The sequence below is a fragment of the Giraffa tippelskirchi genome, chromosome 9 (genome assembly GCF_054371585.1).
Source record: "Giraffa tippelskirchi isolate mGirTip1 chromosome 9, T2T-mGirTip1v1.2.pri, whole genome shotgun sequence".
Classification (NCBI taxonomy): Eukaryota; Metazoa; Chordata; class Mammalia; order Artiodactyla; family Giraffidae; genus Giraffa; species Giraffa tippelskirchi.
Genome location: NC_137283.1, coordinates 54,941,131 through 54,955,325, shown reverse-complemented (window position 1 = coordinate 54,955,325; position 14,195 = coordinate 54,941,131). Strand labels below are relative to the sequence as shown.

At 49.4% G+C, this 14,195-nt stretch overlaps 1 protein-coding gene across 1 annotated transcript in view; it reads left to right on the top strand.

Annotated features, from left to right (window-relative positions):
• The window catches only part of SYN2 (synapsin II), a 158,962-nt gene that overhangs the window by 138,301 nt on the left and 6,466 nt on the right, over nt 1-14,195 (top strand). The window contains exon 11 of the mRNA XM_081526384.1: nt 13,097-13,157. Within this exon, the coding sequence (XP_081382510.1) occupies nt 13,097-13,157 (61 nt within the window). The remainder of the gene's footprint in view (nt 1-13,096; nt 13,158-14,195) is intronic.

Sequence of the window (14,195 nt, the reverse complement as noted above, 5' to 3'; positions counted from 1 at the left end):
GGCAGGGACCCTGTGCCTGAGGGCCTTTAGTCCATTTAGGATGTAGCTCCTTTTTCAAAAATATTGCCAAACTCTTCCCTCCACTGTGTAATAGAGTTGTAACAACTTGGAACAGTGAATCCAAGAACTGAGTCCTAGTCTAGCTCCAAACGGCTGTGTGACTTCGGGGGAAAGTTACTACCCTTTCTAGGGTTCAGGTTTTACCACTTGTAAATGAAAATCTCTCAGCAATCTTGCTTTCAAGATCCTACTTCAAACATTTAAGGAGGTGGAATAGAACTCAGAATGTGGGCTTTGATGCAAGAACTCTCCAAGTTTGATAGTTTACTGGCTTTGTGACCTTGAACAAGGACTGTATCTCTGACTCAGGAGAGATCTGAACAATAGCACCGGTATTCTAGGGTTGTTAGAAGGATCAAATGAAGTAAAGAACATAAACTATGGCATAGCATATCATAAATGCTCAATAAAGGCTACCTGTGTTATTATGTAAGTAGGCAGCCTCTGGGTGTGGGTTTCCTCTCGTCTTCGGCTCTGAGATCATCTCTCCCTTTTCTAAAGATCAGTGCTTTGCTGGGATTATGCTGCAATCAGGAGCCAAGTAATTGGATTCTTGAAATCTTATGGTAAGAAAGAAGAAAAGGAGGGAGAAGAAAGTAGAAACTTGTCTGGGTTATTTAGTATAGAAGCAAATTACCCCCACATTTATCTTCTCATCATTTGAACATCACGGAATCATAGCATAGAAACATAGTTTACAGTCATAACAATGGGCCTGAACCCTCAGGAAAGGATTGCATTTTAGTCAGTGTTTCATACTCTGGTTAAGAAGGCCAGAAACATGATGCGTAAGAAGTGTTTCTGTAGAAAATGACTAAAATAAAACAACATGGCAATCGGTAAATCAGTACCCTCTCGAGATCTGTCTCCTCCGCCCTTTCTCCACCCCCCATTAATACAAGATGATATCTAAATACTTTTTGAACTTTAAAGATCTCTTTGAATAGAATTCTTCTTCTATACTGACTGATGCTCGATAGACGAGAGCTTATGGGCTAACATATGTCTGTGCTGTCTTTGACCCCAAGTTGAGAGTAGCCCCATGAGGTGGGATGTTGCCATAGATTAGCTCTTGTGTGTGTTACACAACTTCTGTAGGGCTTCCCTGGTGGCTCAGATGATAAAGAATCTGCCTGCAGTGGAGGAGATCGGGGTTCAGTCCCTGGGTCAGGAAGATCCCATGGAGAAGGGAATGGCTATCCACTCCAGTATTCTTGCCTGGAAAATCCCATGGACAGAGGAGCCTGCTGGGCTATAGTCCATGGATTGCAGAGTCAGGCGCACTGAGCCACTAACACTTTCACTTCATAGATGCCTCATGCTGTGGGGGCCTCTAAACAAGTACAAAAATCTGTTCCTGTGCTTTAGGAACATAGTCACCAGATAATTATATAGGGTAATTAGGGTAACACACCTTAGTTGCTTATTAGAGATACAAGCCCATTATTTAAATATTGTGTTTAACTAGAGGTGATAGAAAGATTTTCCTGGTTGAAATAGAATGAGGCCTGCAGTAGATTTTATGGTTTAGTAAATCTGATGGCATCAAGGTGTCTTCTGGCCGTAGCTGTCACAGTGATGGGACTGGCAGATGGTTGCTCACTCCTGCTCTATAGGAAGAGTGACAAGAGTTCCCTCTCCCCCCACCCCCCTGAGAATTTGAGAGTATCTGGTAGCTGCTTAAAGAATTTATGACAGAGTAAGACAGCCAATGTTGCCCAGGCAAGATAAACAAAAATGGGCTGCTCTGGGACCCTGTGAGGGTCCCTTCAGGACTTTTATAAATGTGTGCGCACTCTCTCGGCTCCTACAGGAAAATCGTTCTGACTAGAATGAAGGCTATGCCGAGGGTCAGGAGACCTGAGTTCAGTCTGTCCTTGCCACTGACTCATGAGGTAGCCTTGGGTAGATTTCCTTTTCTTTCTCCACCTCAGCATCTCTGTGTGTAAAAGGAAGGGTTGAACCAAGAAATTCACTTGGATCTTTTCTAGCAATAAAATTTAATTATTTGAAAATTATAAAATTTCAGTGACAAAGAAAGACTTTCCCCCTAAAAGTGTGTTTTCACCCAGTGAAAGCGTTGATTCTTCTTTCATGTGATTCCCTTACTTGTGAACATTAAATAGTTCAACTGAAATATTTTAAAGAGAAAGCCTTCAGAGTCAAGGCAGGAAACCTGGTAAGGAATGAGCTTCCCTAAATACAGGGACACCTGTAAAAATTCCTTGTAGCAAAGCCCTTGTGGCTTCAGGGTGAGTTTTTCTCCACTGAGCTTCACAGTTGAAGTTACAACAGGATATTGGAGAAAGCACAGTGTGCTGGGAGTCAAGACACTCAGGAGCCAGTCTGCCTCTGCCGGGACGTTATGTGACTGTGGGTGAGTCACTTCCCACCTCTGGACCTGCTTCCTCACCTGTGAAATGGAACTGGGATAGACGATCTTTAGATCCCTTTCAGTTCTGAGGTCACATGAAACCTGAGGTCAGCCCAACTGCGAAATCTGAAGGCAAGTCCTCCACAGACTACCCTTACTCCTGCCACGAGCAGAAAGTTTAGACACTTCCCCAAACCACTCTCAGGTTCGAGAATTCTCTGGAAGGACTCACAGAACTTCCTGAAAGCCACTGTGCTCACAGGTGCTTTATGGGAAAGGACACAGATCAAAAACTAAAGGCCCAAGAAGGCTGCATAGGGCAGAGTTTAGGAGAGTTCCAAACCCAGAGCCTCTTTTGTCCTTAGGATGTGTTAGTCTCTGGTGTCTGTCACTGATAAGGCACAGGGAGTGTTGCCAACCAGGGAAGCTCACCTGAATTCCAGTGTTCAGGGGTTTTATTTGGGGTTTCGTTTCATAAGCTTGCTTGATTGATCGATCATCTCCTTGAACTCTGGTGTCTCCAACTTACCCCTCCCTGGAGGTCAGTCTAATACCACAGGGCCTGAGGGGCCCACCCTGAGTCACCTCATTATCATACACCATCAGGGGTGGACTGAGGGGGGCCCCCACCTTGAATAACAAAGACACTCCTGTCACTCAGGAAATTCCAAGAGTGTAGAGGCTACTTCCCAAGGCAGGGAGGGGGATTGTGAATAAGGGCCAGATCTTTCTTTGGGCAAGGCTAAATTCTTTACTGCATACATAATTAAATTAATTTAGCAAATGTTTCTCAAATACTTTCAAGCCTTATTTGTCCCCGTTTTCTCTGACCAGCATAGGCCTAGGCCAAAGTACGTGCTTAAAATTAGTTAATAGACTTGGGGTGACAGGGATAAATGCAACATCTTCGTACCATCCTAGCTCACGCCCACCATGCCCTCACCACACTGGTTCGGGCCTTTGTGTTAGCTGCGTCCTCTCTCTGACATACTCTTTCTGTATTTTTGCGTGGCTGACTCCTTTGTGATCATATAACTGATTCTTCCTCAACTGCTGTGTCTCAGGTCTGGCAGAGGCGTCCTGGCTACACTAAGGAGCAGTGTGGGCGTGGTCTGCCCAGTACAGTCAGTCGTGGGTAGAAAAGTCCAACAACAATAACAAAACTAAGTCTGTCTGCTTTTTTATTATCACTACGTGGTAGCCATTCTATATAAATGACAGTGATAAGCCACTCCCACTTACTTCTCCCTTGATCTGTCAGTGCAATACCTATTTGTTGGATGAGTTCCTGGTTGGAATAAGTGTCTCTAACAGCCCTACCAGCACACTGGACTTGGGATGGAGATCTTCTGAATGATTTTGGTAGAATCCAAATAGAAGAGATGCAAACCAAAGCGAGTTACCTGGGCCTCAGCCAGGGCTTTGAATGGCAATCTGAGACCATTGGTGCTGCCACTAACTCTTGTCCGCTCCTCACAATCAGGCTCCCCAGTCCTGGCCTCTTTCTTCTGTGGCTGTGGCAGCTCAGGCTGCGAGAGCCTCTGGCCTGTGTCACAAGCCCCAGATGCTGCTTCTTGCCCATATTCTAGGTCATGACCAGGACAGACTTCAGTTCAGTTCAGTTGCTCAGTCATATCTGACTCTTTTGACCCCATGGACTGCAGCACACCAGGCTTCCCTGTCCATCACCAACTCCCAGAGCTTGCTCAAACTCATCTCCATCCAGTCAGTGATGCCATCCAACCATCTCATCCTCTGTCATCCCCTTACTTATATGACTAGCCATTGGCGACCTTTCTCTCTTTCTCCCTCTCTCTCCTTGCCTACAGCTCCCCCATGAGAGCTTTTGTTTGTTTCTGTGACTCTAAAAGAAAGTCTGAAGGAGGTTAGGGGTGGGGGAGGTGAGCAGAGGGCCTCCCTTACCTTGTCAGCCAGCTGCCTATGTGGAGTAATTATAAGAAGCAGAGAGCAAAGTCATGGGGCTGGGCCCAGGCCGGCTGCCGGGCCCAATTCAGAGGAATAGGGGCAGGAGTGTGAGAGGCACGAAGTCACTGAGAGCAGGAGTGAGTGGCAAACCCTTATCATCTTGGCCTCGCGCTGGCTGGCCTGCCAGCTTCAGGGCTGCCCTGAGAGACCCTCTACTTGGAGCGCTTTAAGGATGCTGTTCTCAAGGTGGCAGTGACACCTGGTGGCCAGTGCCGGCCAAAACTCCAGGCTAAGTGCCCGCGGACCCTCCTCCCTCAGACCTGCTCTCCTCTCCCCTCCTCACTCCCTGTCCTGGGGCCTGTCGTCTGGGATCTGAGCTGGGCCTCATCACATCCTGGGTCCCTGGAAGGGGTCTGCTCCTGAGACCCTAGGAACCACAGGGTCAGAACTGCAGCTGGACAGAGCATTTGGGTCATGCCTGCAGAGGAGGTGTCCTGGGGCTTTATTCATGTGTCTAGTTGTTTTCATTTCCTATCACACGGCTCTTCTTTTTATTTCCCAATAAAATCTTCCAGAGCCAAAGGGCAGAATTGCTCATGAAGGGATTTCAGACACCCCTGGTCTTTCTGTCTGGCTGTGGGTTAGACCCCTGAGGGTCTAAGATGCTAAGATTCAGCCTTTGGAAACATGAATGCACATAGTGTGTCCAGGAAGAACATGAGGCTCTGCCTTGATCTTGAGCTGATCAGAGCACGCCTCCAATGTTGCTTTCCATCTGAGAGTCACAGCGTAACAAGGCAGGTGCTTAGAGGAGAGAGACCCAGAGGTTGGGGCATTGGCAGATCTGTTCTATGAGCAGAAGTTAAAAGGGCTGCCGTGGAGCAGCAGAAGTCTCAAGGAGCCCTATATCTCAAGGAGACTCTATATCTTCAGCTCTCTGACAGCTGTCATGGGGCAGATCAGGTGCCAAAGGCAAGCCTTTTGGAAGACGCGAGTAAAGTCTCTGATGCTGAGAGGGGAAATGGCTGCTCAGAAAAGCGGTGCATGGCTGCCACGTCACTGCTGATGTCCAAGCTACTCCTCAGGCCCATGGTGAAAGGCTGGGCTGGAGGATAGGGCTGTTGGAACAGGCAGCTCTTAACAATCTCTTTCCAGGTCTGAGACACTGTGATCCAGGCCATGCACTAGCCAGAGACCTGGGAAAAGCAGTGATGAGTGTCCCAAATTGAAGGGCTGGGGCCCAATAACCTCTGGCCTTGGGCTTCTGGTGGGGCATTATGCAAGTCCTTTTTTCAGTGTTTCTCTGGCCCAGAGAGATACTCAGAAACGTTTCCAGCTAGGCCTTTCCGGCTGTAAAGGGCTCTGAAGTCTCTTGAGACCCGAGATTGAGAAGGGGTCCGAGATTGGAATCAAAAGGGCCAGGCGGTTAGGGAGGAGACACAACTCAGACCCCAAACATAGGCCTCAGAGGGCTTCACTCAGCTCAGAAAAACTAAATTTCAGGCAAAGAAAGGCCTTCCTGCTTCCCACAGTTGAACCGCTTTAGGGAATTTTTTCCCCAGTGAGTGTAAGCTTAAAATGTGAGATTTGAGGCAGGTTCATATAAAGTCACTAGTGACCAGATCCCTTAACAGACTATTCAGGGAAACTGACTATTTTGGGGCTATCTTAACTTGTAAGGGACATCTTTAATCACTTGTCACTGACATTCTGACCTCGGGTGACCCAGCCCTCAGGGCCCCCTTAGGTCTCATGGACCACCCCACGGGACCTTTCTTGTGTCCTTACGAAATCACTGATCATGGGAGGACTGCAGTCCAGGACATGCCTTTGCCCTCAGAGCAGCAGCTCCCCTCACACGAGGAGGAGGAGCAGGTCCCTGGGTGCCTTTTGTAACCTCTCAGCAGAAGGAAGGTGGGCTCTTGGGACCACGGGAGTGATCCTAGAAAGGTCCCAAGGTGCCTGGAAACATGCCGTCCCCTTTGCTCCGGCTGAACCTACAACCTCCCGACCACATTCCTTCCCGCTGCCTCATTCCCCCTGGGGTCCTGGACCGGGGGAGCAGGGCCTGGGGAGCTGATCAGAATAGCTCAGTGGCGTGTCCGGCAAGGAGCTTGGCCTGGCCTCTTTCCTGGGGCCAGACCCTGAGACCCTTTCCCAATTTCCTGTCTCAGATATGCTGAGCAAGCACAGGCTTTCCTCCATGGTGGGGGCAGCTGGACTCTGGCCAGCAACCCTCAAGAGTTGAGTCACTTGGTGTCTTTCCTTCCTCAGCTTTCCAGCCTGCTGGGACCTCCGATAGGAGCTCCTCTCTCACAGCTTGTCTGCTGAAAGCTGCAGGCTGGCGAACGAAGGGTGCCTTTGGCACAACCCCACAAATCCTCCTCCGTGGACTTGGTTTCTCTCCCAGACTAGTGATTTCCTTTCCAGTCATCTCGGGAGCTAACATTTACTGTTTTTTGAAATGACTTTACTGCATCTTCAGGGACCTTGCTGGAACACGTCAGTGATACGCAGAGGGCAGCCCAGCCCCGAGTCCACACCCTACCCTGCCCACCCTGAACCACTGTGCACTACTTGTGCAGCTGACAGAAAACCGCCCAGCAGTGTCTTCTCCACTGATGCGTGAAATCCTACCATTAAAGCTTCACTCCTCTGGATTGATAATTTATTATTTTTCAAATAATAGTAGTGATGCTCAGATCATTACTTTACCTGGCACTTTGCGGTTTACAAAGCACAGCCATTATTCTGAGCCTCACAGCCTTTCCATGAGATGCTTTAAGCTGGTGTTTCTGTCTCTGTTTTACATATCAGCAGAGAGAATGCAAACGACCTGTCCAAGGTCACATAGTTTTTAGGCAGGAGAGCTGGGTCTTCTGGCCCCCAGTTCCACAGACGCTCTACAGTGCCCTGCACCATGCTTTTTGGATGCTCCCAGAGCTCAGGGATGGTGAGAAGGGAGGGAGCTGGCCCTGGGGACCCTATGCAGGGGGAACCCTTGCCCTCTTCCTCCTCAGCCCCATGCTGAGCCTTCCAACCTGGAGGCACCTCCACACTTTCTTTCTTTCCACTTTCTTTCTTTCTTTCTTTCTCTCCACACCAGCTTTCTCTTGCTGTCCTCTCCCTGGCTTCCCTGGTCACCAGCGCCGCTGGCCTCAGCATAGCGGGACCCGAGCCCGGTCGGCTTGGATGGGGAACAGCAGCCCGCTCTCCTCAAACCCTGTGCCTGCAGGATGCCTCTGCTCAGACCCTGTAGGCTTGGCTTCTTGCTGGGCTTGAGACTCCACAGCTAAGAAAGGCTTGGCTCATACCTCAAAAATGTGCACAGAGGACCTAATTGGGAGCCCGGAGCCTGTAGAAGTCGCTGCCAGCCTGTGACTGCAGAACCCCAGCTTCACCCTCCCACCCTCCCCCCACCCCGCTCCTCGGAAAAGAGTTTGTTCAGGCCCTTTTGAACACTGCTGCCAGAAGGCTCACTCCTGCTCATGCCAGCCCTTGGCCTTGATCAAATTCATGTCTGAGTGACTTTGAGCTTCTACCTGGTCCTTGGGGTTTCCCCAGTTACCACATTTACTCCTTTAGACTTGGCTCATTTGGGAAACTGAGACTTGAGATTAAGTAACTTGCCCAAAGTCACATGAGGGAAGAAGTCATTTCATACTTCTCACCATCCTGTCTGCTCCACGTACCCATTTTATTGTGCTGGTATCCACCTTTTAAAAGAGGTACCCAGACCTGGTGATCACTGCTCTGTCGTGAGGCTCATCCGTCCAAAGAGCAGTGGACCGTTGACCTCCCCTTGCTGGGACACTGATGTGCCTCCAGCTGCAGTGTTGCCCGCTGACACCCTCTGAGCTTCTTGTCTTTCTCTAAGCCCAGGCTTGTGTGGAGGCTTTCCTTATGCTGCTGCAAGGCCATTTATCTTCCTTCTTTGTGTGCAGCTGGGCACAAGCACTGGACGTCGCATTCTTACCTGTTTGAGTCAACCCAGCTTCCTGAGGGAAACGCTGCTACTCAGTCTGGCCCCGAGTTCCTGCTGTGGACTGGCCATGGGCCAGACTTTGGCAGTGACGCCAGACTGGCCAGACTTCTGTGGAATTCGGCATCCCAGGCGGCTCTTGGTGACTGGAGACAGATTCCATGGTAGCCAAACCCCACAGGGAGCAGGCCCTCAGCCCCAGCAGACGGAAGGCTTGTGGGTGGGGCCAGAGAGTCTCAGCCTGGCAAGGGCCGGTCCTGGGGGACTCTCCTCCCTCCTCCCATAACCCCTGGGAAGTCGTCAGTCCACAAGCTCCATGGGGCGGGGGCCAGAGAAGCTCCCCAGGCGCCAGACAAGGGTGGCCCAGGCACATTCCCAGGCTCCAGCCTGAAGGGCAGCTCCTGGGAGTTCTTCCCCTGCAGCCTTTGGAAGGGAACTCGGGGGCTCAGGTCACCATTGGGGGTCTCAGCCGTATAATTCTGAGGCTACAGAGAGGAGAGCCAGGGCCAGGCTTCGTGGTGTCATTCCCCCTGGCAGCGCATGCTGTGAGTTTTACCATCAGAGTTTAATAAGTGGGAGTTTTAGTTTTTCCTGGACTCATATGTTCTCAGAGTTGGAAGGTGAAGTGTAGTGTTCATCTAACCTATCTCGTATTTCATGGAGGTGTACTCCCTGCTGTATCTCTGTCAGGTAATTCTCTAGCCTCTGCATGAACATATCCACCCTCCCAAGATGCCTCTTCCACTGTTTTTACAATAGGAAGTTCTTCCTGCCGTTGAAAGTCTACCTTTCAGAGCTTTTGCCCACTGACCCTGGTTCTGCCCTTGTGCTCTGTGGTCTTCCATAACCTTCTCTGAAAATAGCAATTCTCTGGGAGGAGAGCATCTTAAGCTGCTCTGAGCAGAGTCTGAGGTGTTTCATGGGTAGCTGTCAGTGGTACAAGGTGAGGCCCTGGGGGAGGGGACCAGCAAGAGCCAGTCTAGTGGCTCCACAAACTGCATGAGTTTCTCTGTCTTTCATCTGAGTATCCATCTCAGGCTGGGAAAGATCGAAGGCAGGAGACGAAGGGGATGACAGAGGACGAGATGATTGGATGGCATCACCAACTTAATGGGCGTGAGTTTGAGCAAACTCTGGGAGATGGTGAAGGACAGGGAAGCCTGGCATGCTGCAGTCCAGGGGTCGCAAAGAGTCGGACAAGACTGAGTGACTGAACAACAACATTCCATCTCAGGCAGTGAGACCGTGACATCAGTGGCATGTCAGGGAACTCAGAGGAGACTATACCATCATGGCTGAGTCAGGTTCCCCAAAGCCCAGGAACAGGAGCACACCGAAGGGGGTATTCCATAATGAGAGTGAGACCTAAGAGATGACAGAGCTTCAGAAGGAAGGACCCCGTCGGTATCACCATTACCATCATCTGTAGTGTCTTATGTAGCACCTGCCAGGGACGGGTACTTGTAGATATCTCAATAGCTAGATGCATAGGTAGTAGATAGATAGGTGGATAATATCGCTTTATATCATAGGAACCATTTGGAGAAGGATAGGTGCAGAGGGGAAAAATAATTTGCCCAAGGTCACAAAGCTAGTAAGTGGGAGATATAGATTTAAATCCAACGTCTTCTTAACCCCAAGGCTCAAATTCCACCCTGCTGCCCATTCTTAAAGACTTAACTATTGGAGACCCAGCAGAGTGTGAGAGAGAGAGAGAGTGTGTGTGTGTGTGTGTGTGTGTGTGTGTGTGTTGGGTGGTAGGGTTGATAGACCGCTCGGCTAAAAGGGCAGCCCTGGTGTCCTGTGTGTCCATTACCACACACCACCCTATAGTCTCCTCTTCCAGTTGGCAGCCATGCCAGGGGAAGGGAGAGCTCACAATGGGAAAGAACTCTGGGGCCTGAAGTGTCACTAACTTGACTGGATTACACAGTCTTGATGGAGACCATTTCTGCTTTTTTTAGGGTTGTTTTGAATTTCCCTTCAGCACTGAGAGTGCAGACATGGGCCTTGTGTTCTAATTCTCTAATCTGAGCATTTTCAGAGCTGGTCATCAAAGTTGATCCCAGATACAGGGTGGTTTGACACCTATGGTTTAATGAATGGTTTAACGACATCTTTCTCTTGAAAGACTTACACCCTACTTCATTTTGGACTTTACTGTTGTTGCATGGTTATTTGTCTAATAAGCAGTCATTAAGATCCTCTTATGTGCTCAGTCCTGTGCTTGGTGACATTGGTAAAATGACGATAGTCTTAAATTTTCCCCAATAGTCCCAATCTTGACTATTTTACCTTTTAAATAAATAGTTACCAAATCAGGCCATATATCCCAATTTTTCTTTGGAAAAAATGGGCACTGTAATTGTTAGGAATTCATGAGAAGGTGAAGACTCATCGTCCTTGCTGTCAAGGATCTGGCGATAGAAACATCCCAGTCTTCAAGATGATAATAAGACAGTCTATTAAGTGCTGATATAGGATTTCAGAGAGGAGACCACAATCAAAAGGGGCACTCAGAAGAGAGATTTCACAAATGAGGTATAATTTGACTCAGACCTCCAGGATGTGTGGGATTGGATTGGTTGAAAAGGAGAGGAGGTATTTCTGGAGGGTACTTTTCATAAACACTGGAATGGCCTAGACTAGAGAACAAGCAGAAAAGGGTCAGGCTGGAAGGAGCAGGCACGTTTAGAACATGAGGGACAGAGGCTCAAGGGGCCAGTCCAGCCATGCTGAAGCAAGTTTCTGGTGTCAGCCTAAAGAATGCAGACGTCACCCTGTGGGCGACAGGAAGAGGAGGTTAGACTCCCTGGGCTCGAGTGCCAGCTGCCTCTGTATTACCTGACTTAACTGGGCCTCAGCTTCCTTATCTAAAACTCAGGGATGTTGATACCTCGGAGAGCTGCTGTGAGGCTTAAGGGAAATAGTGCATAAAATTGTCCATCGTGTTGCCTGGCACGTGTATAGTGTTAGCTGTCAATTATTTAGAGCAGTGAAAATGTTACTTGCTCAGTTTTGTCTGACTCTTTGCGACCCCATGGACTGTAGCCCACCGGGCTCCTCTGTCCAGGGAATTCTCCAGGCAAGAATACTGGAGTGGATAGCCATTTCTTTTTCTAGGGGATCTTCCTGACCCAGGGATAGAGCCCAGGTTTTCTGCATTGCAGGCGGATTCTTTAGCATCTGAGCCACAAGGGAAGCCCATTTATAGCAGTAAAGTGATACAATTAGAGAAGGAGTTTAGGAGGATAATAGGTATCCAGAAGATGGATTGGAAAGGAGACTAAAGAATTGAGAGACTATTCTAGTAGTCTAAACAAGAAATGATACAGGCCTGAGCAGAGCTGGTCAAGAGGAAATAGTGAATCTTGGATGCCAAGACGGAAAACCCAGTGGGTCTTGATGGCTGGCTGACTGGAAGGTGGGGGCTCTAGCTGGGTTCTTGGGCATGTGGATTTCAGGGTCAGGGGCGAGACACACCTTGAAGGTCCCATGCAAGTCTTAGAAGAAGGGAAAGGGAAGTGTGGGCGTTCTTGCTGTGATCTGTAAGAGATCGGGATTTTGGATAGAATGGGCACCCTCTGGTGCAGTGGCACCAAAGTCATTTCAGAGGCCCCCTTGCCTTCTACTGTCTGAAATCCTCTTGGTAGAACAGCTTTAGGCAATGCTGTTATTGAAAGACCGTGACCCTGGCGAGAGTGGCCCTTTTGCTCTCCCAGCAGTAGAGCTGAAAACAGGCCTGCAGCAGCAGGAAGGGAGATAGAAGGCCAGATCGGGGGCCCATGGGAATGGGGAACAGTTTTAATGTGGGAGTAGGGCTGGGGGGGGTCTGTCGCAAGGGAGAGGAGCACTGAAAGAGGAAGTGGGGGTGCTGAGGACTTGCAGGGCCTCTCCCGGCTTCGCCTCTGAAGCTCCTGCTTTGACATCACCATCTGCACACTTGGCAGCCCCCCTGCCTCGTGGAGCATCTCCCCTGAGCTGAATTCAGGCTCCACACGCTCCCTACCTTCAGTGCAAACGGTGGATAAACTGAAGTCACAGGCATCTCTGCTCCTGTTGGGGCATAATCAAAATCACAGCTGGGAGGAGAGGAAGCCTGGGAGTGGAGCCATGGTGTTGGATAAAATGCAATTATGCTGTTAGAGAGGGAAAAACAGCTTGGCCTTGAGCACTTTTACAAACATTAATGTCTTACTCCTTCCCTCTGGGTAAGGAGGGTCCTGGGAAACAAAGGACGGCCCCCCTCCTTCAGGTCCCTCCCTGCGGGAGTTCCAGCCCAGCCCAGAGAGTGGCTCTGACCTCTGAGTCAGCCAGCTCTGCAGGACTTAGTGCCAAGGCTTAAGCCAGTCACCTGGCCCAGCCCCCGCTGGCACTTGGGCTGATCCTTCCCCAGAAGCCGGCCTGTGAGTCCCAGGGTAGCTGGCCCTCAGGCAGCCCCCAGAGAAGAAGCCAGATGCTCTTGGAAGTTTCTAGAAAGGGTCTAGAAGGAAGGGAAAGGAAAAGGGGATGAGGGTCTCAGACACTGCCCACCAGAGTGGTTCTCAGCCCCAGATTGCCTTCACTTAGGTCCCAGCAATACGCCAGAGGCTGAGAACCCCCTTGAGGTGTTTCCAGAACAGCTGAAGCCCTTGGGCCAGATCCCAGTGGATCCCACTGGATCCCGCTGCAGCCCCGCCACAGAGCCACAGGGTTTCTCTTGGGAATCTGCCTGGAGTTTCGTTTTTTATCTCTTTTGCATTTTTGTCTTCCAGAGTGGAACACTTAAGGATCCGGACTCGAGCAAGACCCCGCCTCAGCGGCCAGCCCCCCAAGGTTGTTTACAGTATATTCTCGACTGTAATGGCATTGCAGTAGGGCCCAAACAAGTCCAAGCTTCTTAAAGCGATGGGTAGTTAATTTTTTTCAAAGCAGAAATTTTAAGCCAAAAACAAACAAGGAAAGAAAGGAGAGCGGGGAGGGAAGCAGCAGACCCTCCCACTGGTGCCGTTTCTGCGTTCTTTCACTGCTGACTGGACTCTGTTCTTCCTATGCAGTGTCAGCGCCTCTGTCTGGTTGTTCACCTGTTCCTGTTCGTGCTTGTAACGCTCACTTAACGTTTCTCTGTATAACTTGTGAATCCAGGGCTGTTTGTCAACAGTGTACAAAAGAATTGTGCCTCTCCCAAGTTCAGTGCGACTATCCTCTGGGTGGTTTGATAGTATTTTCTTTTTTAAGTATTACACAATGCGGGGTGAAATAGGACTGGGGGTAGGGTGGACAGGGGAGAAACAAAGACCACAAGATCAAACCTGACTCCCCTCCTTCTTCCCCCAGACTCAAATAAACCGCCCCCTCCCCCCACCCCCGGCTTACCTCCATGAGTGTGCTTGGGATCTTCAGTGCTTTTCGCTTCCTTTCTGCATGACTCGGGTAAATAGCTAGAAGTTTAAGAGATTTCCAAGGTCTCATTTCCATCGCTTCATCCGTTGAATCTGAAGGCGTCTCTCTTTTTCTCCATTTGCTAAACTTTGGTGCATTTGCGTTTCTGTGAGTAGGCTGGCTGTGCCCGTGGAGCTCTTGTGTTTTCTAGTGATGACGTAAACTATAAAGAACAAGCTTATCTCCAGGAATGTGTTCTGTATTCGACATTCCAGTGTACCTTTCGTTTTATTATTAACTAATTAGCTATGAGATTAGACAAAAAAACAAATGGGGCCACTGATGTGCAATATCAAAGTGACTTTGTGAGTATTTTTTGTGTGTTCATCTCAGTCCCCCTAAATTGTTTCTGAATTGGCCATCTCTGCACTTCTGTGGAACTGAGGCTGCTTCGTTTTTCCCAAACCTTGACCTGTGTACAGAGATGATTCC